The 26,428-nt window shown below is 45.3% G+C and overlaps 1 protein-coding gene across 2 annotated transcripts; it reads left to right on the forward strand.

Annotated features, from left to right (window-relative positions):
• LOC143510592 (putative uncharacterized protein MYH16) lies at positions 1 to 25,850 on the forward strand. Of its 2 annotated transcripts, none has more exons than XM_077000109.1 (23): positions 1 to 185; positions 5,543 to 5,770; positions 7,894 to 7,998; positions 9,376 to 9,462; positions 9,726 to 9,871; positions 10,641 to 10,731; positions 15,422 to 15,478; positions 18,391 to 18,477; positions 18,577 to 18,822; positions 19,166 to 19,283; positions 19,652 to 19,779; positions 20,145 to 20,341; positions 20,509 to 20,641; positions 20,718 to 20,934; positions 21,133 to 21,269; positions 23,203 to 23,306; positions 23,573 to 23,765; positions 23,958 to 24,161; positions 24,232 to 24,357; positions 24,462 to 24,632; positions 24,799 to 24,999; positions 25,099 to 25,245; positions 25,357 to 25,850. In XM_077000109.1, the coding sequence occupies exons 1-23, from the start codon at positions 54 to 56 to the stop codon at positions 25,507 to 25,509; spliced, it is 3,408 nt and encodes a 1,135-aa protein (XP_076856224.1). In that variant the 5' UTR covers positions 1 to 53; the 3' UTR covers positions 25,510 to 25,850. The 2 variants fall into 2 exon arrangements, with proteins under 2 accessions (XP_076856224.1, XP_076856223.1); XM_077000108.1 differs by lacking the exon at positions 1 to 185 and adding an exon at positions 4,338 to 5,019.
• The last annotated feature ends 578 nt before the right edge of the window (positions 25,851 to 26,428 follow it).

A 26,428-nucleotide genomic window follows, 5' to 3' on the forward strand; every position in this document is an offset into this window, starting at 1 on the left:
AGAAGCCGGATCTCTCTGCTGCTGGAGCTCAGCCGTGGCGGTGGTGAGCAGCGATGAGGGAGAGAGAGGAGCTGCAGGAAGCTGTCGAGCAGAGCGAGCGGCTGCCGACCCGCACGCGTCAGCAGGAGGGGGAGAACAGCGAGCTGTGCGTGGAGAAGAGTGAGGCGTCCGTCCGGATGCATGCCGTAAGTCCACTCGCACTCTGCCACGGAGATTACTGCTATTTGGAGTTTTCTCACATGCTGTTCTATGTGTTAAACTTTTGTTTGGGTTTTGCATTTGAAGTGGATTACGGGCCTTGCTGTGGCTTTGCAGACCTGTCATTCTGTATTCTTGGAGAAGGATAACTTCACGTCAGGTAGTGACACACCTTTATAATGAAAGCAGCTGAGCAAAGGATCATGGTTTGACACAGTGACTGATCTTACTGTGTTTTCAAGGGCAAACCAGTTGCTTTGTAGCAGCTTTTAGAAATCGATGGATCAGCCACATGTTTCATCTCTTTCCATGATGGAAGGATGATGTATGGGGTGACACAGATCACTGGTGACTCACTGATCTTGCCTCTCATCTCAATGGCCAATCATAGGGCAGTCTGGGGTGGAGAGAAGCAGCGGGAGCCAGAGTACTGCCCACGTTAGCAGCGCTGGCATGGCTGAGCTAGGCCTACACAGTCCATTGCTTTTGCTGCTGATTGCATTAGCAGATCCTCCACGCTGGCTTTTCCCCTTCAGATCTGCTCTGTCCTTTTTTGTACCCCATAGGTCATTTCACTGGCGCGACGTGTCAGGCTCATGCAGCTTCATTCAACTGCATTAATAATAAGAGACAGTGAAGAAAAGAGGACTGCAAAAAAAAAGCCACCTGATATTAAACACCATTGGTTTCATCTGAGTTTTCAATGTCCCTCTGAAGCACAATTACAGACAAACCTAACAAACATTCAGTTCTAGACTGCAGACACACTTATCAGCTGGACGTTCCTCTCTGTGGAGCGGTGTGGAGATGGGCCGAGGTCTGAAGTCTTCATATTGCATCCTTTTATTGCTCTCTATTAGATTTCATAGGAAACTTTGGGTGTCTGTTGACTATTCCTGTCCTGAATACCACGGCAGTAGAGATATGCGGATTGACTCGGGTGATGCTGCGCTGTGGACGTTAAAAAGATAAAAGGTGTTAAAATGTCTGAACCGCTGCTCTGCTTTTGTTCACTTTTTTGTTCACTGGTTGATGGTCAATAGATGCCTCCATATACCATATCGAAACGTTCACAGCCTGAAGCAAAGTGAACGAACACATGACCAAATCCAGAGTGTTTATTAAACATTTCATGACTCGTGCAAAGCAGTTGATCCGATGTCAGGTTCCACTGGCTGCTTTTCACAGTTTCCAGTGTGCTCGGAAAAAGACCCACTCTTCCCAGCATTCTCCTGCCTTTTTCTCCAGTCTTCTCAGCTGTTTCTATGACGTCTCTTGGCTGTTTCCTGGAGAAAGCTCTCTGTTGATTCATTATGGAGATCTTTGCCTAGAACTGTGTTTAGCCTCCGATCGATAATGTGAAATAAATGTGACACACTTTTCCAGAAACATACAAATGCCCTGTGAAAGCATTTGGAAAACTTTATTGTCTGGGCTTACTTTAAAGCTCCTGGGGCCCAAGGCAAGAATTGTGACTTAGTCCTACTCTCTCTTTCAAAGCCTGCAGAAGTGAAGTAAGATAGACCTACATCTCTTGTATACTTTCACAGCAATGTTTTTATAAGATGTAAAAGCTCATTATCGCATACATCAGGGGTGTATTGAGCTTTTCAAATGTGGGGCTGTTCTGGGATGACATAGAATGCGTAGCATATTTTAGTATTGTTTTAATCTGACAAAAGTCTATCCCACCCCCCCCTTTGCTATGTCCCTGGCTTATAGGTCAACAATCTACTAATACTAATGAGTGCTTACAAAGGGTCATTTTTAAGGAGAGGTTGAATACTTTAATACTTCAGCTACAATATGCAGCTCAGGTGTCTGTCACAATCCCTCTTGCTCTGAGTTCTGGGGGACAACCTTGTCAGTGTAACGTCTGGATGGTATGATGCCACTTCCACATCCTTGAAGGCCTGTCTTACCCTACCCTGCAAAATCATGCCCTGTAAAACGAAATAGGAAATTTATGTGAATTTATAAAAGTAAGGATCTTTACACATTTGATTTCATTTTGGAAACATGCACTTAAATCACTCAGACTCTTGGCCATACTGCTATGCCCAATTCCAATGGCAATTTCATTTCATAATTAATTAAATCATTAATCATTTTCCTCTTTTAACATATCTGCTTGTGATAACAGAGTATTTTACTGGTACTAGACTCACTGAGATACATTAAAGATGAATATTAGAATGGCTGACTAAGAAGGTTTGACAAATAATCCTGGCATTCGCAACATAAAGGCACCCTTTCAAAATCCATGACAGAAGTTATGCTATCCTGTACAAGATTGTGGTCAAAAGTTGAAATGATATAGATAGCTTTCCAACAAAACCTAATACCAGTGCAGACCCCGCACTCTTTGATTCTGAAAAACATCTTCGGACATATGATGAACTTCTGACGTTTCCCTCATAGCTGCTCTATAATGTCCCTAAAAGACTCATAATTTCCATTCATGTTATTTAGATGCTCCAGAGCAGCTTACAAAATTACAGTAGTTGTTTACTCAGAAAGGTATCCATAGTTATGGTAGTTCCAATAGGTTAGAGTTCAGAAAACCCCTTAAAATATGACAAAAACAAGGGTTTGAAACCTGGTACAACACAATATAATACAATGCTTTAAAATACAAGGTAATTTGAGCGTAATTGCTAAGCTAGTATTATTTCAGTGCAAAAACGGCAAACGTCTAACCTTTTTATAAGTACATGATTATGTTATGTTCAAGAGTTTTTGTAAAAGATGGGTTTTCAGTCGGCATTTGAAAGATGCAAGGGATTCTGTTATTCTGACATCCAATGGAAGTTCACCCCAACTGGGGGCAAAATCTTGTTGCATGTCCTCTGGAAGGATGGTGAGTCAAGGCAGGCCATACTTGAAATATAAAACTATCAAGGTACGTTATCAAGGTATTTACTGGGTTTTGATAATCAACTACAAGTAGAAAGACACAGGTTCATTTTTGGCCTTGTAGGCAAGTGTCGGGGTTCTAAATGTGGCATGCGCAGCTACAGGAGACCAGAGAAGAGAGCGCCACAGTGGAGGAGATCTGTAGAAGACACTTATCACACTATTTCAAACCCCATTCTGCATTGTAGGGATGAAAGGTGGGGCTTTCAGTTATTGAAACTTTAGGAAATTATAGTAAGTCAAGCTCTCGGTACATCTTCTATACTTCAAATTATGTTAACTGCTATATGTTAACTGCCAACTAAAGAGAAATACTTGTTTATTGTTCCTTATTTGAACCTTGATTCACACCCTAATCTTGTCATTGAACCTAAGAAATAGGCAACTGTGCGTGTTCTCCTGCCTGGATAACTGGCGCTCACTGCTTATCTACAGCCAGACTGGCTTTTCACACAAGATTGGCACAGACCCCCTTAACTATTGTCTAAGACAATTTTAAAGCAATTAAGAATGTCAAAAACGAATTCAAAAAGTTAATTAAGATATTAAATAAGTTTAAATGCTTATGTGCATTTAGGTCTGGCTTATTTTAGAAAATGGTACTTTTGTGATTTGCTAAACAGTACAAGTTTAATGATCAAACTCATGTGAAATAGTTGTATTATTTGTCACCATGAGCCATGAAAAAAATATCAAAGTTTAAAGAGCATTATTTGGGTTGCCAATGAGTGGTCATTATCTAAGCTTGTCTTTGTTGTCTGTGCAGTGTATGTGGGTATAATGTTCTCTGTCTTATGAAGAATTCCCCATATTATTGAAGAGGAGGGTAAAATAGATGTCATTGTTGGGTCTGAAACACTCAGTACATTTATGCTATTCTCCAGCGTGGGTTTTATGACACTGACTATGCGCCCTGTATGTTATGGCTCAGTTCCTGCTAAGCTTCACTAAAAAAGAGGCAGTTTACAATCAGGAATGCCCACACCATGATGCCTCGCCTCCTGCTCGGATTTGATCAGATTGTGTTTGTATAGTGCACCCACTTTTTTGATCTTCTTTGTTCGACTGATGTTTAGCAACCAAGACACAAGACATAGTATGTTTTGTCTAGTAATTCATTTACAGAAAATGTGACGTAGACATATTGAAAGGAGAGAGAGAGAGAGAGAGAGAGAGAGAGAGAGAGAGAGAGAGAGAGAGAGAGAGAGAGGGGTCTGATTCATTTTCTGTGATAGTGACTTCTCTGTTTTTGTTGAATTATTAATCTTGTAGCTACTGATGATGAAAAGTTGAACACAACCCCATTACTACAACTTATATACGTTTGCTGCTCCCGGGGAACCCCCAGGATAAAGAGAAACGAAGACACCTGTTTCTCCGTGAGGAAGCCTTTAAATCGCACGAGGACCAGATCTATGGAGTAAACAACCAGCAGGCGAACACGAGCGGCAGAGTTCAAAGGAAAGTTTACCGAACTTGTCATTATGCGAGCAGAACGCAAATGGAGGATGTGCACACAGGTCTTGCAAGAAACGGAGAAAGACATCGACATCGTTTTGGTAGAAAGAGGGAGGGCTTAGCAACAACGTAGTGAACAAAAGGTGTGTAGAGATCTTTCCAGCGCACGGACCCACCTGCAGGAGGAGGGCTGGCAAGAGTGCAAATTACAGTTGGTGTCATACCGTCGAGCGTTGCCGATAACTAGCGCTAGCTACTTTAAACTATATTGAGAACTGGAGCTTAGCTATGTATGCTGCTTGTCAGAGTCAGTTTGGGGATGTTTCTGAAGGCCGTCGGAGGTGTAACTCCCTCTCAGAGGACTCGGAGGGGGCCCGTGAACCACAGGCAGAGCCAGAGGAGGAACTGGACTGGGATAACTTTAGTACGTCTATGCAAAATCGCCAGGTGTGTGCGCGTGCATGTGCGGGTGAGTGAGTAGTGTTTGTGTGCGCAGGTGTGGGTGGGGGGTTGGGAGATTATCTCTTTTTTTTATGTATAAACATAAACTGAATCACGATTAGGTTGCATGTTTAGGCTTTTATGTTTGATAGGTCAGTTTTGAAAGCAGATTCACCAGAGTGTGCACAATCAGTGACAAAACCAAATGTCAGTGTAGAATATGCACATTTATGGAAGAAAGGCCTAATGGAAAATCGGTTATTTTGCAAATGCCCACTTCCCGCATGCATATCTTAATGATGATAGCTGCTGCTTAAATACAAGCTGACAGCATTGTTAGTTAGCAGTTTGCTTAAAGTGTCTAAAGAAAGTTACTTGTCTCTTTACATGCTATTGTTTTAGGACTCTGAGGCAAGAACATTGAATGCTGTATGTTTTATTTTTCTTTGTCTTGGAATTATTAATTTTAACAATATTAAAATTAATATTCAGGATGGTCTGCTCACTCCTCTCCTCTCCTCTTGTGCAGGAGCAGGAGGGCCTGCAGCAGGCCGAACGGCGGTGCACACAGCTGGCACAGGCTCAGCGGGAGCTGGAGGCCCAGGTGGAGGGACTGGAGGGCAGGCTGGAGGAGGAGCAGGGTGTCGCCGTCCTGCTGGCCGCCCAGCGCCAGCGGCTTGAGGCCGAGTGCTGCAGCCTGCGGCAGGACCTAGAGGAGCTGGAGAGCACGCTGAGTGCTGTGGAGAGGGACAAGAAGGTGAGCAGGCACCTCACACAGCCTCCCACGGCTTAAACACAAACCCACACACACACACTTAACTACAGACCCTTCCCACACACACTTAACCACAGCCTCTCACAGACCCCCCCACACACACTTAACCACAGACCCTCACTCACACACACACTTAACCACAGACCTTCACACACAAACTTAACCACAGCCTCTCACAGACCCTCACACACAAACTTAATCACAGACCCTCACACACAAACTTAACCACAGCCTCTCACAGACCCCCCCACACACACTTAACCACAGACCCTCACTCACACACACACTTAACCACAGACCTTCACACACAAACTTAACCACAGCCTCTCACAGACCCTCACACACACTTAACCACAGACCCTCATACACACACCTAACTACAGCCTCTCACAGACCCTCAAACACATACTAAACCACAGACTCCCAGGATACACAAGAGTTCATTGACATGCTCCAGACTGGTGGTGTTTTTATCAGGTTTGCTTTATCAAACTGCTGATTTATCAGGGACCTCTGTAGCATTTTCTGCTAACTTTTAAGATTTTATATTTTATCTGCATTTTTACTGTATATTTAAGAATTACAGTTGAATATTTAGCTCAAATACATGTCACATACATGTAAGACTGTAATTCTTTCAAAACAATTTTTTTGTTTTATAGCGGTTTTGTCCTCAGATACACATTCTTATTTTTGATATCCTATTTCTCTATTCATCATATTGTGATGAATGATTTGAATACTGTCTGTTCTGTCCTGCTTATACATTTCATAATTCCATTATTAAACAATTTATGACCTTCTTTCTGTGTGTTCAATGACTAGTAAGTTATTCGCTACATACAGAAGAGTAATGTCAGACTTGTAAACATCCAGGGTCTCATCTACATGAAACCTTTCAATGCTTACCACTGACCAGAACACAAAACCAGCCCTGTACAGAAGAGAAAACCAGACCTGTACAGAACATAAGACCGAACCATACCGCTGACCAGAAGACAAGACCAGACCTGTACAGAATATAAGACCAGACTCTACCGCAAACCAGAAGACAAGACCAGATCTGTACAGAACATAAGACCAAACCCTACTGCTGACCAGAACACAAGACCAGATCTGTACAGAACATAAAACCAAACCTGACCACAACATAAGACCAGACCTGTACAGAACATAAGACCAAACCCTACCGCTGACCAGAAGACAAGACCAGACCAGTACAGAACATAAGACCAAACCCTACTGCTGACCAGAACACAAGACCAGACCTGTACAGAACATAAGACAAGACCTGTACAGAACATAAGACCAGACCTGTAAACCAGACAGACCTCTGTCACACTTCAAGTGTGGCCTGTTTGCAGCTTTCCTGTTGCCATATCACTAATGTGAACGACTTCAAATGAACACATATATATCAATTTCAGGTTACTAGGTCAAGTTGGGGTTATAGGTCCTATATCTTCAAGTTAGATTCAGGGGTGCGTTCCCCAAAGTGTCATCTTAGCAGATTGTATAGTGTGAATGGAGATATTTTACAAAACCATTCTACATCTGGCCTTTGCTTCACTACAACTACACTATTACTTTAACTGCCCTGCAATACCTATGCCATTAATGTAGACTTTCTTTCAACCTGGGTGCACAACCTACCAATAATTCTTTAGTCAATTTTATAACCACTTTCTTATTTTGACTCTTCTACATTCAATTTACCTAAATACAGATGGTTACCAAATATCTTTCTGCTTACATACTACAGTGTGATGAGTTGAGCCTATAAAAGTTAGAAAATGCTTTGAGTTCAGAGAGGAGTGAAATGACAGTAGTGATTTTAAGATGAAAGTACTCTGGAAGCCTCTCCACCCATCCATAAGCACTTCTGGTTTACATCTGTTTTTCAAAGCCTCGACAGGTCCACACACACACACACACACACACACACACACACACACAGTGAGAGACTGGGAGAGAGAGAGAAAGAGAAAGAGAGCTTGATGAAGACCAGCTGTGGTAAAGGCTCCTGTCTGGCTTATTAAATACACTAGCTTGTGATCCACGGTGGCTTGACCTACATTAATCTTAACACCATGTTCTCTGTCTAGTCGTCGGACTGCACTGTGGGTAAGCTGCTGGAGGAGCTGTCCCAGAGAGAGGTACTGGTTCAGAAGATCCAGAAGGAGAAGCAGCATTTAGTGGACCTCAGTCAGGTGAGTCTCTAATTCCACAAGTGCCTGCATACAGTGTGTACTTTAAAAACCGTTCCACTGGTGTAAACAACTGCTATCACATGTAATGTGTCAGTTAATGTGTTTGAATTATCAGTATACATAAGGAATGTGATGGTTTATCTAGAATGTCTTTATTATTTATTCTCTTCAAGGACCTAACTGGTGGTATCAGACTCTCAATCTCACAAGTGTCACTGAAACTTCATATTAGTTTCATCTTAGTATAGTAAACCTGAAGTTTAAAGAGGTTTAGAATATTATTATAATGCCACATTACATTTGAAACATTACTTAATTTTAAATGTACATAGTTTTTATGTTCTTGATAATTAGGAAATGTAATTTTATTTTGATGGTATAGTATCAAATTTATTTATCAAAAATGTCCAATCTGAACCACCATGGAGCTCTGTTACTCAAACGATACCTGTAGTAGAAATTCATTTCATGATCCATAATTATCATACAACAGAACATTACATTGCAGTAAGATCTTACATTTTCACATTCTGTCTACTGAAAGTGATTTGGCATTTGGTCCAGTCCTTCTCCGTGACTCAGGAACATTACCCTGTGCCTGGGGTAGAGTAGCTTTGACTTGATGGCCCTACACGTCAGGGTCGCCCCAGTGGTTGGGATGGTGGATGTCCTGGCCGTTTACTGGCTGGTGAGTGGTGGGGGCCTGGTTTATCTGGAAGAGGAGCTGGGGTCTGCTGTGGGTCGAGAGCACATCCGCTTGGCAAACCTCCATCTCCGCCCTGCACTCTGGAGTGGAACTTTCCAAGGCCCAGACTGCTGACTTAATTGTCTTTATTACTGAGGAACCAAATGTTTTAATGTCAAAAAGAAAGCACAAAGAGCATAAAATCAAAAAGATGTTTGGAAATATGTTATGAATCATTATTATAGGCATAACTTTCAGTGTTAGTTGGTTTGTCATTTAATGTTAAATAAACCATGAGGAACTGCAGTATTAAAGTGAAAACAGGGTTTAAATAATGCATCCTCACTATAAAGGTGTCTGTTCCTGTGATGCTGCATGAAGCAGCCCTATAAAAAGCCCACCCCAGGCTCCGCACTGTGTACTGTGAAGAACTTTAAACGTATTGGGAGGTAGAGCTGATTGGGTTTGATTAGGTCAGATGGTTTGAATATAGTTGGAAGAAGGATTGGGTTTGATTAAACCATGAAGCTGCAGACTTCCTCTGACAAACTCCATGCTCGAAGTGAATGAACACGTCCCAGCTGTGGCGTGAAGATGGCCGAAAGTCAGCTGGGGGCATTTTCTGCTCCGCAGACCCATGCCATGTGTGTTTTTTTTTTATTTTTTAGTTTTTTTTTTCTTTCGCTTCACAGCAAGCCATCGAGGACTTGCAGTGCGAGGAGGAGAAGGTCAACCTCCTGACTAAGGAGAAAGCCAGGCTCCAGGAGCACCTAGAGGAGGTGAATATGGATCATTTATGAGGCGCCAACAGTTGAGGCTTCCCGTAAAACCCGATGTGCACGTCCCTTCCGTCTGCCCTCTGTCGGGCCGCATTTCTTGCGCCGGCATCCGAAAGTTCACGCCTCGCTGCTCATGCTCGCAAACAATTTGGTCATCCTTCCCGGCCTCGGAGCTCGAATCGTGCATTACTGCATTATGGGTACAGCCAGCTCTGAACCTGTGTCCTAGAGATTTCAGAGTTATCCTCGTCCTTCTGCCTCAGTTGCAGTACCATCTGGAGGAGGAGAGGAAGCAGCGTGGTGAGATGGAGAGGAGCAGGAGAAGGTTGGAGGGAGACAGCAGGAGCAACATGGAGAACCTGAATGAGCTGGGAAAGATGAGGTCCAGCCTGGAGGAGCTCATCAAAAAGTGAGTCATCCAACATACTTAATAAGAATGAGAATCTGGTCCAACGCCCTAGTATCTGGAGTGTAAGTGATGAATGGTATACATGACCAATAACATGCTTTAGGACTTAGAATATATGTGTGTTAGAATATATGTGTCTTACAACAGTGCATGTTCTAGCAGAAAAAAGCAAGGCTCTTGAAGATTGAAGTTTAGAGATGCTTTTGCACATAACCAGATGGTGGACATAGATGTCTCAGTTCTGCAGAAAAAAACAGATGGTTGGATGTCTTGTGGAAGTCATATCGTGATATCTGCTTGGGGTGCCATTATCTAAGCTTTGAATGTTTGGAGGCCTCCATGTTCTCTGAGGTGTTTGGGCTTGTTGGGACTTACATCAGCATATCTACATATCTATACCAACTTAAGTGCCCATTGACTTCAGTAAGCAACTCAGTACTATTTGTTACAAAATTATCTTTTTGTTTATGCATGATCATACTGTACATTATAAATGATATTATTAAAGGACAGAGCAAAACAATGATGTTCAAACTGATGAAAGGTCATACTCATGCAGCATGGATCCACTGACATTTTCTACTTGACTAAATCCTCTCTCACTAATGTGCAGCCTCCGAGTGACATTTTAATAACCTCACAACCAAAACGCCGGATGACACTTCTCAGACATGACTTGCCCACCACATCAAACACATGTGCCAGATTAGCCCTGTCATGTCTCTCTGTTCTTCTGTCTGTCTCTCTCTGACGCTTTGTATCCTGTCAGGAAAGATATGGAGATTAGTGCCACCAGCAGCCAGCTAGAGGCAGAGGAAGCATTGAGCACAGGCCTCCAGAAGAAGAATAAGGAGCTACAGGTGAGGCCCGTGAGGTGGGGCTGGACATTCCTGTCTTTCAGTACTGCTGGGGTCCAGAACTCTGATTTGCAGCCTTGAACACCCCCCCTCCCCCACTGGAAAAAAAACTCCCAAAAATCTCCCAAAGCACCCCAAGGGTGGCAAAACATCCCTAAGAACATAAACCGATAACCATCTGTCTGATGTCAGTCCCAAATCGGAATGCAAGATATTATCTGCATGGCTCACACACACTCCGATGTGCTGACCTTGCAACCCCAACCGTTGGAAAATAGGCAGGTAGAAGATGTCGGTCATCATTCAGGTATGTAAAAGGTGTCAAAGGTCTCGTGGGCTTGACCCCTGTCACTCGTGCTGTGTGGTGTGCAGGTGGGACGCAGCTTTCATGGCTCTGCTGCCTTCTCCTTTCAGCATGATGTCATGGAATAAACAGACCCATATGTTTTCTTTTTGATTCTGCTGCATGCTAGCTGGACATTATGAGCATGAGACTAATCACAGGGTTAGACACCTTAGAGAACTTCAGTGTAATGGACATGTCAGGCTTACCCTACAAGGTAACGGTGTGGTTTTGGTGCCTTTTAAGGCATTGTGAGTAAATGGTATTTTACACTGAGCAGTGTCGATTATACACTGTAATGTTTAAGCAGCACGAGTTTGTATTTACAATTTCTTCTTGGTTGGTTAGAAAATATGAGTATTCAAACGTTAAAGGTGCCTTCACTCATTTCAGAACAGGTAAAATCTGTACGTTCTGAACATTCACTGCATGCGTGCGTATATATCGCTCCTGAACTTTGAGTTGTACCAAAGCAAAGGACACGGCCGACCAGACACCGATCCGAAGGGAGGTGTACAGACGTACGTGTCTCTCCCCCGTCCAGGAGCTCCTGAACCCCCCCCCCCCCCCCCCCCCCCCCCCCCCCTTCCCTGAGTCATACCACAGAGGCTCTTTTGTGTGAGCCGAGTCTGAAATGGTATCCAAACGTCGGCAAAGCCAGACGAGTTTGTGCGATTAGCTCGGCATTGTGCGCCCCCCCCCCCCCCCACCCCCCACCCCCAACACGGGCTTTATGGACCACTCTCCATTAATCACAGCTTAGGTTGACCGAGCTGGGAACAACAGCAAAGCTGGTTTGACAAGCACCCCACTGCCATGTTGTTTCAGTGGGTCGGCCGATCAGACTCGATCAGATGGTGCCTTTTTGTTCAGGTGTCAGTGAGATTGATTCCAAACGGACGCTGGGCGCAGCGAGAGTTTGCAGCAAAGCCTTTTGCAACGTCACCCCAAAGTCGAGCTGCATTCAAACCAATGGAATTTTTGTGTAGTCTTTAGTATATCACAATGCAATCATTTTTTTTCTTGTGCATCAGACATTGTTCATGAGATTGTCACGGCATCCCAGGAGATTTTAATTTTGTTTGTTTACTTCTTTCCGAAATGTGTCTTGAAAATATATGTCCAGTTTCTTCCATTCAACTCTCGTCTGATTGGGGGAAAGTTGTCTGCTGTTATGCTGTAAAAGTTATGTTCTGTGCACCAGATGCAGGCATTTACTGGATGGTTAAGGGTCTGAAGGGCTTCAGGGCCATAAGGTACACTGATGTCAGTGCAGATGAGCACTGATGGAGGTGTGTGGATGGAACATATTTCATATGGCTCAGGTCTCAGCGGACCCATTGACAAATATGTGTGTAATCTCATGGTTTCAGGACCCCCACCCCCCATCTTCACTTAGTGTGTGAGTGTGTGGAGTTATTAAGGTGGTGCTACCTACGCTATGAAATATCTCGTTGACCCATCAGTCTCACATATGCTATCCATTTATTACCAATATGAGAGTATATGAGTACTCTCACATACTCTCAGTATCAGTGGGGAACCGTCAGGGCCCTCTACGCCCTCTCAGAGGGCCTAAAATATTCTTAAAACATAAATATATATAATTTATCCTATTTTTTTTAATCTACTTACAGTTTGACAATCGACATCTAAACAATTACAGAAATATAAGCAAATAAATTATTCAACGTGTCTGTTCAATCTGTGTTTGAAGGTGAGGGGTTAAGTGGAAGCCTGTGAGCCTGTGTCTCCCCCTATCAGCACTGTGATGCCCGCTGTTCGTTTACAGAGGGCCTGGCAGTTATAATTCCGCGCAATACCAGTTTCAAATAACAGTAAAATTGACCAATCATATCTTGGGCGGGCTTAACTGTATGATAATTTCCGCCTGCCGTTGTTAGCGTACCACCGCTAGCTAGTTTCGATTCATCCCTTTGATGCCCTCGTGCGCGTTGTTTACATATTCCGCTTCCGAACACGGAGCTGTGAACCTTATTTTGTTTGAAACCTTATTTTGCTTAAGAAGTTATCTAGTTCAGATGTTATTGTTTATTGCATTTCTAAAGCTGTAGCCTACTGTCGTCTCAGTTTTTTTATTTTTTATTGATTGCAGTTAATTAGGAAAGGAAACAATTTTTTTTCAGAGAGGATGGGAGTGGGCCCAGGTTTAATGGTCACGGTTCGCTACTGCTCAGTATACTCTCAGTACTGAGTAGGCTACTCCCATATACTCTCAGTAAACTCTCAGAACTGACTCCTCTCTTATATTCTCAGTACTGAGTATTCTCATATATTCTCAGTACTGAGTATTCTCATATATTATCAGTAACCTCTCAGAACTGATTGTTCTCATATACTCTCAGTAAACTCTCAGAAGTGAGTGTTCTCGTATACTCTCAGTATACTCTCAGAACAGAGCATTCTCATATGCTTTCAGTACTTATTTTGAGAGTTATGAGTACAGTGTAACAACTGATATGATAAACCCATAAGAATGTGCAATTATTGACAGTGACAAAAGAAATATCAGTTGATTAATATAGATGAATTTGCATAATTCCTACCATAACATGAAATGGACTGAGATTAATACCTGCAGTCAGACCTGTAGGACTGTTAGGGACCCCCTTCAGGTTTTTAGTCCAGAGGTTCATGATGTGGGCTCCTCAAAGTTCAGCGTTCTGCTTCGCTGAAGACAGGAGAGGGGAAATGCAGTTTCTCACTGAGCGGTGGAGCGCTACGTGAGTGTGTCTCGGTAGACGCCTGCACGCGCCATCGTGGGTGTGTGTGTGTGTGTGTGTGTCAGTCTGGCTCCGTCTGACTGCTGCTCGGACATGGCTGTGCTCTCTGCAGACGTCCTGCGCTGGCATGTGAGTTTTAAGTAGTGTGTTATAGCGAGTTTTAAGTGGTATGTTTAAAGTGTTGTGTGACTTCTTCTAATGTGAATGTGTTCAAGCACTGCGGTACAGCTGGGGTTGCTGGAGTAAGTCTTTGTCTGGGATTCTATTGTGATACTCTTGAAGCAAACTGCAGTGTTCTCAGGTTGAGTTATGTTGTTTCAATGGAGACAGGTTTTTGAACGAGTCTTTTGCTTGACTGGGATTTTGATGTTAACGCTCTCATGTGTCTGTTTCGGTGTGTGGGTATGCATGCATGTACACGCATGAGGGGTGATGAGAGTGTTGCCACGGTTCTGAGGTCCTCAGGATATATGTATGTAACATCCTCCAGCTATATAGTTTGTTACAAGAACTTCCTGCATAAGCAGAACAAGACAACACAGGGATTATATTATGCGACAAGACACAACAAAGAAAGCTAATAATTATCAGACTTGCTGTCATAAATTATAATCATAGGCTGCTTTACTTCACAGCACATCTGAAATGCTGGAAGGCTTAACTATATGTGGCTTTTTTCCACATTCATGTAAATTATAAGATAGGACATTAAACTTTTACATACTCAATAAAATAGTGAGGAAAACTCAAAATGCATTTGTACCTTGCGGGTTTGGTTGTGAAAGAGTAAGAGGGGGTTTGGGGAGTCATGTATGAGGCCTTGTGCGTCTACTGTATGATATTTTCATAAGAAGTGCAGTGTGTATCTTGGTTGTGCAGCTCCCTGTTCCTCTGTGGTTATACGCTGTGTAATTATAGAGCCACTGCAAATGGCAACCTTATCATACGACTGGATGCGGTTACCATGGACATGTAACAAAAAGCAAGCTTTTCTTTTCCCTTAGTATGAATTTGTTTTAAAGATATTTTTAGTGCTGAGCATACAAAAACAGATGCAAAGATATTTGAAAGGTTTTTATAGATGGGGGTGGGGAATTAGAAAGGTTAACACCGCAAACGGAGCATAGTACACTAATGGAAAGTATGATAGAGGCTATGATGACCTTTCTAGGAAGAAAAGATATTGACATTGTGTCATTGTACATATAATAATGGTGGTCATCCATGTTCCTCTAAATTGCTACTTTGGTTAAAAGCCACCAGCCTACCAACTAAAAGACATTCTCCACCACACCACTGCTGTCTTTATATAGCAAACCATTTACAACATTTTCAGGGAAAATATTTGGCGAAGGTGAAGAATAATTTTTGATGGTGAATAGAACTTTTTAGTTGGCAATAGTTTACTCAGCTGGGTTTTATTTGAAACTCGAACAACCTGGAATGTATGAGACACAAACTGATGTGTTAATCAAAGACGGGTAATTACAACTGATACAGTAAACACTAGACCACGCTGTGCTGACTGATCGTCTTTTGCATGATGTGACATGGTACTTCAGTGTTTCTGAAGATTCAGTTAATGGTTCCTTTCTCCAATCTGTAGGTCCGTATTGAGGAACTCGAGGAGGAACTGGAGACGGAGAGAACCATGAGGGCAAAGGTAACGTCCTCCCATTCACCGGCTATTACACACATATGAATGTCTTTCATTTCTGATTTTGTCCTCCTACTTATTCTCTTCTTTCTGCTCGGTCTCTACTGTGGTAAAGCCAAACTTGTTCACCATGGTTACTATAGGCCCCATTTTTTTACGACCATGAAAACAAACCCTGACCCTCCTGGAATGTCACCTCAGACCTTAACAAACAGTGATATTTACATTGTCAAAAACACCTGCAGGTAATTACAAGGTTATGCAAACCTCTCTCCAAATATATCAGAAGTCATTTGCAGGGCACTCAGTATATGTTGCAGCATATTTGAAAAGAGCTGCTGGGTTTTTTTTTTATGCTCTTCGCACCAGAAAAGGACTTTGTCAGCTTTTGATCAAAGACAACACACCCCTGCACGCTTGGGTAAGGTCCCTAATCCTAAGCAGAGCTGGTGATGATCAGATGACACCGGGGTGGTCGTGGATGGCGGGGTGTGTCCAGATGCTGGGCGGAAGAAGTCTGGCATGAGTTTAGAGACGCCCACGAGCGGGCATCCCGACAGGGCAAGGGAAGAGGCTGGCCAGGCTCCCTGCGCTTCAGCCCAAATGAACTGCACCTGGAATAATAAACCCAGCGTCTTTTAAATCAGGGGACGGCATACGGAGCAGAGCCCACCTCCTGTCTGTTAGTATCCCCCCAACCCCCCCCCCCCCCCCCCCCATCCATAAGAGGATGGAGCTAGGTGTGGTTTATTATGATGGATCTTATGTATGATTTAGGTTTTAAAACAGAATCTAAAATTGTGAACCTTCCAAAAAATGTTCCCTCAAAATTGTTTTATTTTCATTAATTTCAGGAGTAGTGATGCTACAATGCCTAGCAACCAGCCTTTTAGAATGGAAAAGAATAGAATATCTTTGTCTATTGTCATATATGTATTGAATATCTTTATCATACAAAACAATCTCCAACTCCCAGTGCCTCATAGCTATGGACTAAGATAAACTAAAGTAAGAATATTCACATGCTGCACATGCTCAACACACGTCAAGTGCTGTTGCAAACCCCACGCGTGAACATGCACCTGCGTTCTAAACGCTACACTCTCCTACTCCTTCCTGAGGTGTGTGTGCCGGAGTCCTGGCCTGCCGAGGAGTGACGTGGCCCCCGGGCGGGACCGACGCCTCCCTCTCTCTCCGTGCTGGGTGGCATTCCTAATGGGACGCCCCTCCGCACCGTGCCGAGGCTGATCCAGAGTGGAGGGTAGAGGGGCATGCCCAGACACGCACGCCCCGGCCCCTGCAGACCCTCCCCGCTCTTCTCAGTCTCACTGAGCACCTCGAGCCCACACAGTCCTCTCATTGTTCTCCCCTCACAGATAGCATCAGGTGTGGTAGATACCAGTGCAGTCTGGAGATCTTCTGCTAAGAAATGTGCAGATGGGCAGCTGTGTATGTATCCTTGGGCTTGCAAAGTTAAAGTTAAAAGCTCAGTCAACCACACACAGTTAATAATTCTCTTTGTAGCTAAATCACGTTTTCGCGTTTGTTTTTTTGTGGATGGATTTTTATGTCTCTGTCTTCTGTTATGCAAAAAAGAGATTGATTGATTAATAGGTGAGTAAACTGCAGTGACAGTAGACACTGTGGTTCATTGGTGCACTGCACAAGTCACGAAGGCAACTTCTGACCCTTCAGGGGTCAAAGGGCATGAGCAGTCATCACTCTTGTCCAGTCATGTAGGATCGATCTGTTTATGGCAGTGAAGTGAAACTTGCCTGGGCAGTTTAGACTTTAATGGCATGATTAAAGACTCGAAGGTGGTGCAGGTCATGGCACCACTGGTGCTGTTCTCCTCTAACTGCACCACGTGAAACTGTACACCAACAGGGAAGAGCTGTTAACGCCTTTCCTTCATGAGGACCGCATTACACTTATAGCTATATATATATATATATATATATATATATATATATATATATATATATATATATATATATATATATATATATATATATATATATATATATTTGAACTGCCTTCTGCAATGCCTTTTAACAGCTGTGACATGAGGACGTGGCACGTGGATTTTGAAATGGGAAAATGAGATTTTAATGGTACTAAAATAGGTCAAACTCTTGAAGCAGAGATTCACATTATACTTTGAAAACAAAAAATCCTTCCTTCACTTGTGTGTGTGTGTCACAGTCTTTCAGTATCTCATTTAAAGAGTTGAACAATGTTGGCTCTTAATCAAGCATTATCTAGCATATGCATAACATTCTTTATTAATTATTGTTGAGGCTGTATTTGGGTAATTCTTTAACTGCCCACCACACTAGCGCCGGTAAAGCATGCTATTACGATAAAACCCCAATGACATCCTCCTGTCTGTCACCAGGAGCACTGTTAGTGTGTTCATGCTAAGAGTCTCCCTGCGTTTTCCCTCAGAAACCATAATCCTCATCGTCTGGAATGTCTGCCTGTCTCTCTCTCCCTTTTTCCTGCTTTCTCTCTCTCACTCTCTCTCTCTCTCTCCTACACACACACACACACACACACACAAACAGGACGCAGAAGACTTAATGTCGTTTGGCATGTCTGTCTGGGGGCTCGATTTGCTGTTTGTCAAATTCCTTTCAAACATCTCAGACACACAAGCCAGAGACTTATCCTCAGAGACACCAATGTCAGGGTGCCCGCACCATTCCACACTTAAGTAATCCACCGCTGACAAGCACAGACCGTGTCTGCACTCACACCATATACAAGCAGTTTGTGACATCTGCAGGACAACAGTGTATAGGGGGGAAAAAACGAAGCCCTGTAAAGACTCGAGGGAAAGCTGCCGTTCCTTAAGCACACGCCTGTCCGTCTGTGAGATCCGCCTTAGCTCAGTGGGGCTGCATCTCCTCTCGCAGGTGGAGAAGCAGCGTGGTGACCTGACCCGAGAACTGGACGACCTGACGGACAGGCTGGAGGAAGCCGGGGGGGCCACCGCCTCACAGGTGCGCTCGCCTCCCCACGACCAAAGTCCCCGCCGAGCTTGCCTGCCCTGTTTCCCACTACCGTCTAACCGCCTCGTGTGTGTGTGTGTGTGTGTGTAGATGGAGATGACGAGGAAGCGCGAGGCGGAGCTGCAGAGGCTGCGGCGTGAGCTTGACGAGTCATCCGTGCAGGCGGAGGCTGCGGTGGCCGCTCTGCGCCGGAGACACGGAGACGCTCTGGCCGAGCTGAGTGAGCAGTGCGAGGGACTGCAGCGCTCACGCGCCAAGCTGGAGAAGGACAAACACAACCTGCGGCTGGAGGTGGACGACCTGGCCGCCTCCCTGGACGCCCTGCAGAAGGCCAAGGTCTGGGGCACAGAAATAAGTTTCACTGCAAATCCGATGGTTTTAAGATCACCTCTGTGTCTCGTCATGGTTATATGACTTAGAATTATGGGAACTGTAGTCTTACTCTCCAGTCCTCACCTCTAGTAGAGCAGTGTGGTAAAGTTGGTCAGTCTGGCCTTCAGCCTGCAAGCCTGCTGAACTCTTTGGCTCTGCTCGACCTCACGAGCAGGTCAGACGGCCCACAGCGAGGCGCAGAGAGGGGACGTCTGCTCAAAGCTAATTGCATGTAATGTGATTCGTGTGATTTATTCGCTTGCTTCATGACTGATGTAATTCATGCACGTGGTTTATGCAAAAACAGGCATCCACTGACACCCAGCTGAAGAAACTGGAGGACTTGCTGGCGGAGGCCAACTCCAGGAACGAGGATCTGCAGAAAGCCCTCAGTGAAGCCACGGTGGCCAAGAACAGACTGACAGGTGGGAGGAATTGGGCAGGAAAAGGCTTGTTCACTTTGGTTTAGGCTGCCAGCTTAAAGACCTAAACACATACATATTCATAACACATATGTAACTTACAGTATTTGCTCTAAGCACTTTGTGCAGACTGACAATCATGTCTAAAACTGATAGGTGTGGATCCACGGTTATCTATATAAGACGTTACAGGGACGTTACAGGGACGTTAGCTATGCGAAAAGTTCTTGACCTTGTACCTTCAGATACTCTTAGCTATCTCAGCATATGCGGTGTTTGCTAGAATGCGTCGGGTCTGTAAAGAACCCGGCAGGTCTCCTTGCGGAGTGGGCGGTGCTTAACTGGAGCCCACTGCCCTGTCGTTCCTGCAGCTGACAACAACGAGCTGAGCCGACGGGTGGAGGAGACGGAGATGAAGGTCACGCAGACCAGCCGCTGCAAAGCCCTGCTGACGGTGCAGCAGGACGACCTGCGCAGACAGCTGGACGAGGAGGGGAAGGTCTGTTCCTCTGCAGCTTCTCTTCAGCCCTGGCACGTACCTCACGTGGTGTTGGCATTGCTTTGGCTGTTGGGGTGTTTGTGGCAGTGTTTGTTTATACATCTTTTGAGTTTTTTTCTTTAATGGAATGAACCTTTCAAGCATTCTCCACAGGTGTTTGCATGCTGGACTTGTTTCATTGTGGGCCTGTCTGTGTATGTATATTATGACCTGTGTGTATGTGCGTGTGTACGTGCATGCGTGTCTGTGTGTGTATGTGGATGTGAATGTATGTGACTGTGTGTGTATGTATGCCTGTGTTTCTGTGTCCGTGTGTTTATCTCTGTGTGTGTGTGTGTGTCTGTGTGTGTGTGTGTGCATCACAGAGTAAATCCATGCTGAGCAGCAGCTTGGCGTCCTCGCGTCTGGAGTGTGAGGCGCTGAAGGAGCAGCTGGAGGAGGAGCAGGAGAGCAAGCTGGAGCTGCAGCGTCTCGTCTCCAAGCTCAACGCCGACGTCACGCACTGGCGTGGCCGCCAGGAGGCCGACGCCGCCCAGCACAGCGACGAGATGGAGGAGATCAAGTACGGGAAGCCTCACACACACTCCCGCTCTCACACACACCCACACGTAACGCTCGCTAAACACGCTGAGGTCCCCCCCGCCGACTCAAACGACCCGGTAGAACCTCTTGGTGCGAGTCTGCGCTGCCCCGAGGAACCCCCGTCTGATCCTCCCGTGCTCCTGGCAGGAAGAAGCTGTCTGCTCGGCTGCAGGAGGCGGAGGAGGCGGTGGAGGCCACGCAGGCCAAGTGCTCCGGCCTGGAGAAGACCAAGCAGAGGCTGCAGGAGGAGGTGGAGGAGCTGTGCCTGGACTTGGAGAAGGTAAAGAGTCGCCCGAGCGCAGCGGCGAGTTTAGCGCTAGGCTGCGGATCGTTAACCGGACGGCGTGCGTCCGCAGGCCAACGGCGCGGCGGCCGTGTTGGACAAGAAGCAGCGCGTCTTGGACAAGCAGCTGGCTGACTGGAGGGAGAAGGGGGAGCAGCTGGCGGCCGAGGTGGAGGGCTGTCAGAAGGAGAGCAGGCAGCACGCCGCCGAGCTCTTCAAGCTCAAAACTGCCCACGAGGAGGCCGTGGAGCAGAACGAGGCCCTGCGTCGGGAGAACAAGGCCCTGCAAGGTAACGCACACACACACACACACACACACACACACACACATATATGTATTTGTACAATTACAATTTGGTCAAACTAGTGTAATGAGGCATTTCAACCATACAATGCCAACACGGTTCCTGGGCTGGACACGAACACTTGTGCAGTTCACTGTCCACCTTGCTGTATTACTGTCCTATAGAAGATCGGTGTTGTTTCAGAGGAAATTACCGACCTCACTGACCAGCTTTCGGATGGAGGAAAAAGTGTCCATGAGCTCCAGAAGATGAAGAAGAAGATGGAGATGGAAAAAGACGAGCTGCAGGCTTCGCTGGAGGAGTCCGAGGCAGCACTAGAGGTACAGCCTGGAGACCACACCAGAACTTCAGAGAACCAGCAGTAGTACTCACACTGCATGAAAAAAAAGACAGAAGATCTTCGTAGATCTTTGTAGGCTACATGCACAGCTCTCTGATCGTAATGTCTGATAAACTGCTGAAGCTTCTCCTGAGGCTGAGGAAGAGGGATTTCCCTCCATCAAGCCTGCTAAGTAGTGTGAGCTGTCAAATCGGGGATCTGAAGAGGGATGGGGCTGCAGTCTGTGGTGCGGGAGGAGGCTTCTCTGACCTCCCAGCTGCACTCCTGCTGTAGGTGATGGATGGAGATACGCGTCTGCCACGCTGACGCAGCTGTACAGGAAGGCTGGTGATGGCCGTGGCGTTGGAAGGGGAGGCTTTGCAGTGTGACGGATTTTGGATGCTGGTGGGTCCAGTGCTTTGCACATGCTGGCAGTCTCTGGACAGACTGAGATTTCAGCAATGGGATTTTGGTTTTTGGGTTGGATGTACTTCAGACTTTTATTTAAAGCAATTACCCTAAGAGATTAGTCATTTAATATTTTGTCTTTATAAATTAACATTTAGAATTTATATATTTTAATATTTATCTATAAATTTTTGAATTTAGAATGACAAAATATATAAAAAAATACCTATTCACATCTTATTTGCATGTAGAATAATCATTCTGCATTTAAAGTAGTCAATATAAATTTTTAACAACCAACAATCAAGTCAGTTCAAGGCTGACAAACTGAAGGTTATATGTGGCAGTAGTGAAATGTGAACCTGCACCTCCAGAGACCAGAACCTTAAACCATCACCTCAGACCACAGGCTCATCATACCTGCTGCTGAAGGCTCATTATTGAATGAAGTCCATTAAAAAAATGATGAACGTCAAACCTGTGTTTGAAGCCTGTGGGATTCAAACCTAAACCTCCAAAAAACTCAAACCCTAATCCAGTGCCTTAGATTACTCAGCCAGACCACGTACATGTCAGCAGCTGTCATTGTAGCAACAGTCATGTTTACTGTCTCTCTTCTGATGTAAAATGTGCTTTAGACAACCGATGGTGCCCTAAAACTGACCTCCAACATTCTGAGGATTGGATTAAGAAATAATTTAATAAGGCATATGGAGGTAAACCATTCGGCCGAGGGTAACGCCAGGGGTGCCCACCAAAACGATTCAACAAGTTGAATCTAGGAAGCCTTTTTGAGCCTTACAATCAAATTGCTGCAAAATGTGATTGTGAAACAAAGATCATTCCATTCATTGTTGTTAATTCTGTGTCAATGGTGATCTCCGTGGTTTTGTTTTGGTTTCTGTCTCCATCCTTGTCTTGTGCCGTATCATTCTACACCTGTTATTGGATTAAGGTACCTCTAATTTGTGTCCATTTAGCTGTGTGTGTGTGTGTGTGTGTGTGTGTGTGTGTGTGTGTGAGCTCTTAAGGCTCTGTTCCTTTCCTAGAGCTGTTTGTAAGGTGTTGTGGGTTAGGTTATCAATGATGTTATCACTAGGATAATGAACGGGTAAGATCTGGATCAGATTTAAACTTAGCCATCCCACAAATATAATTTCATCCCACATGTGTGGAATACATTTAGCAGCACTAAATGACTCATATTGTAGGACTGAGTGTGTGTTCTGTTTTAGAAGGTGCCTAATGAGTCTTAAAAGTGCGTATTTGTGCACCATTTCAAGCAAAGAGAAGCTTTCACTGCACTATTCGGAGTTGTCAACATGATGTGCTGTGGCATGAGATCTTTATACATGCATCACTAACAACTAGCATATAGATTAAGCAACAGAGACCTTGTCAAAGCTTCACTGGCAGCAATGGGATTTGAACCCACACATCTTAGACCACTCTGCCCCACTACCCACTACATATGCAGTTCCGTCATTGAGAAGGTTGATCTCTCCCCATGTAAATGTTGCCTCTAGGCTGAGGAGACCAAGGTCCTTCGCCTGCAGCTGGAACTCACTCAAGCCAAAGCAGAAACTGAGCGGAAGCTCCAGGAGAAGGAGGAGGAGCTGGAGGCTGCGAGGTATCTGCTCACCTTCCACCTTCTGCTGACCCGTCTACTGGGATTTCATTGTTTGTTCTTGCATTCTCTTGCTATCTAACTGCTTTTCTTAATTGTTTCCATCTCACCTTTCACAATTAAAATAACAGGCTTTCAGGTAAGTATTATGACTCCTTCTGATATTGTTTTGCAGCATTATGTCCTCCAGATTTTTCATTTCTCTTACAATACTGATGAACTGTTACAAACTTAAACCAAAACTTCTGCTGTCTATGTTCTATGTTTAGAAAAGGCCACCAGAGGGCGCTGGAGTCACTGCAAGCCAGCTTGGACGTGGAGCTAAAGGGGCGAGCGGAAGGGGCGCGTCTGAAGAAGAAGCTGGAGAGTGAGCTGAATGATCTGGAAGTGCAGGCGGACCTGCTCAACAAGAACAACGGCGAGCTGACGAAAACTCTGAAAAAGACACAACAGCAGATTAAGGTTAAACTCACACTAGCTCACTTACTTTCTGATCGTTTACAGGGTGTTCGAATTAACCAGAGGTTCTTTGAGTGGAATATTTTCAAGGACAGTGGTGTAACACACGCGCATCTGGCGTGTGACCTCATTTGCAACCCTCTTGTTTGTAACTTGACCTCCTTGCATTCTCCCTCTCCTTCCCGTCTCCTGCAGGACCTGCAGTCACAGCTGGAGGAGGAGGCGCGGGTGCAGGAGGAGCTGAGGGAGGAGCAGGCTATGCTGGAGCGCCGCTGCGCCCTGCTGGTCACCGAGGGCGAAGAGAGTCGCGCCAGCCTGGAGGCGACGGAGAGGGCGCGCAAGACCCTGGAGTCGGAGCTCCAAGAGACCGTCGAGAAGTACAACGACATCAACAACCAGGTGCAGCTCTGACAGACAATGTCTTTCATCCTCCCTCAAGACCCAGTCTGACCCTGACCCCTCTCTGCAGATGCAGTCCGTCTCCAGCGTGAAGCGAAAGCTGGAGGTGGATCTTCAGCAGCTGAGCCAGGAACACGAGGAACTGCAGAACGAACTGAGAGGAGCCAGTGACAAGGTCAAGAAGGCCGCGTGCGAGGTAGGGGGCCGCGTAATCCGCATAATAAACGCCCGTCGTCTTCCATCTTGCTCGAGACTTGAGCCGTTTGGCGAACCCAGATGCCGCGTCTTTACTCCGTGCAGTGCGCACGGGTGGCGGAGGAGCTGAGGGTGGAGCAGGAACACAGCGTGCACCTGGAGCGGGTGAAGAAGGGCCTGGAGGGGCAGCTCAAGGACATGACCACTCGACTGGACGAGGCCGAGCAGCTGGCCATGAAAGGAGGCAAGAAGATCATCCAGAAGCTGGAAGGCAGGGTAACTATGGGAACTCAGAAGCCTATGAACGTCATCATAGCCGCGGCGTTCGGCGGAACCTTCGGCCTCCGCTGGATGACCTCACACCTCTGCACCTTCTGACCGCTGTGCCGTGCTCTTTACCAGTGCGCTCGCTGGACTCTCTCTGAAATTTTGGCGCCCGCAGGTGAAGGAGTTGGAGCTGGCTCTGGAGACGGAGCAGAGGAAGAACGGCGAGACGGTGAAGACGCTGCGTAAGAACGAGCGTCGTCTGAAGGAGCTCCTCTTCCAGTCCGAGGAGGACCAGAAGAACCAGCAACGGATGCAGGAGCTGGTGGAGAGGCTGCAGATCAAAATGAAAACCTACAAGAGACAAGTGGAGGAGGCTGTATGCAGATACTACAGCGACCTCACATTTCCTGGGCTGGTGCAGGGTTTATGATGCTTCAGACATTGAGAACAAACAGATATCTGTCCATTCTTGCAGGAGGAGCAGGCCAACGCAAACCTGGCCAAGTACAGGAAGACGGTGCACGAGCTGGACGATGCAGAAGAGCGAGCAGACATAGCAGAGTCCGCTCTCACCAAGATCAGGAGCAAGAACAGGGGCAGCTTCGGCAAGGGCTACTCATCGGTACGTCCCGCCATCATGCTGGCTTCTGGGGCCTGCGTCACCAGTTCCTCAGTGTCTGGAGCTGACATAGACTTCACGTGTACTGACTGCCTCTCGTTGAATTCTCTGCAGGGTTATAGTACTCCATTCCCAGGGATGGTCAGGTCACCCAGCTCTGCCGGGTCAGAGGGCAGAGGCGAGAAGATTCTCACCGATGATGACGAGTCAGTCAGTTCACTCATTCCCACCTATCTCAACTCCCTCAAGAAGCTGATGATTGACTAGAGCCTTATAACAGGAGTGTGGACTGCTGCCTTGATCTCTGGAATGAATTATTTGATCCAAGATTTCCAAGAAAGAATCCAAATGCTCCTAAAATATCAACTCTGGTCACCACAAGCATTTATTTCCAGTATTATTCTCTTTTTCACTGCAACATAATCTTTACTGTTATGGAGTTTGTTCTTCAGCACATTTGATTTGAAACAATGACTGACACACACACACACACACACACACACACACACACACACACACACACACACACACACACACACACACACTTTGTATGTACATTTGCTGTCAGAAATGCCAGTAAAGCAGAGTATCAAATTAGTCAAATCAAATCAGTCAGAGATGATACAAGTGTTTCAGAATCCAGTAGAAACTGGTTAAGAAGCAAGGACAGACAACCTGGCAGACAACAACAGTGGTGAACAACCAAAGAAGAGAAGACATCCACCAGATCAAAAACACTAGCCAGAACTTTGGCAGTACCAGGACTGCCATTACAGCACACAAGAACAGAAATGAAGAATGACCTGCACCAAAGTGACAGAAAGGTTGGTTAAAGCAGCACTGAACACAAAACCCACTACTAGTGACCCCTGGTGGCAGGATGGTGTATGCCTCCCACAGTTACTGACTGCCGATGCAGCAGCAGGATGAAACTGACATTGCCCTTTGACCTCAGTAATTTCAAACCCAATGTACTGAAGAACTAAAACTGTCCAGTAACTGACAGAATGCACTTAATGGTTTTCTATTTTCCAAAACATGAAAAAGTGTTAGTATTGTCCTTTTGTAAGTTTAGAAACTGATATGATTAACCAAGATTAAACATTTGGGGCTTTGTTTCACAATAAAAAAGATACCAAGTGATTATTTAAAGATTCATTATATCACTTATAACACTGAAAGAGTA

Source organism: Brachyhypopomus gauderio, chromosome 3 (genome assembly GCF_052324685.1).
Source record: "Brachyhypopomus gauderio isolate BG-103 chromosome 3, BGAUD_0.2, whole genome shotgun sequence".
In the NCBI taxonomy this organism is placed as follows: Eukaryota; Metazoa; Chordata; class Actinopteri; order Gymnotiformes; family Hypopomidae; genus Brachyhypopomus; species Brachyhypopomus gauderio.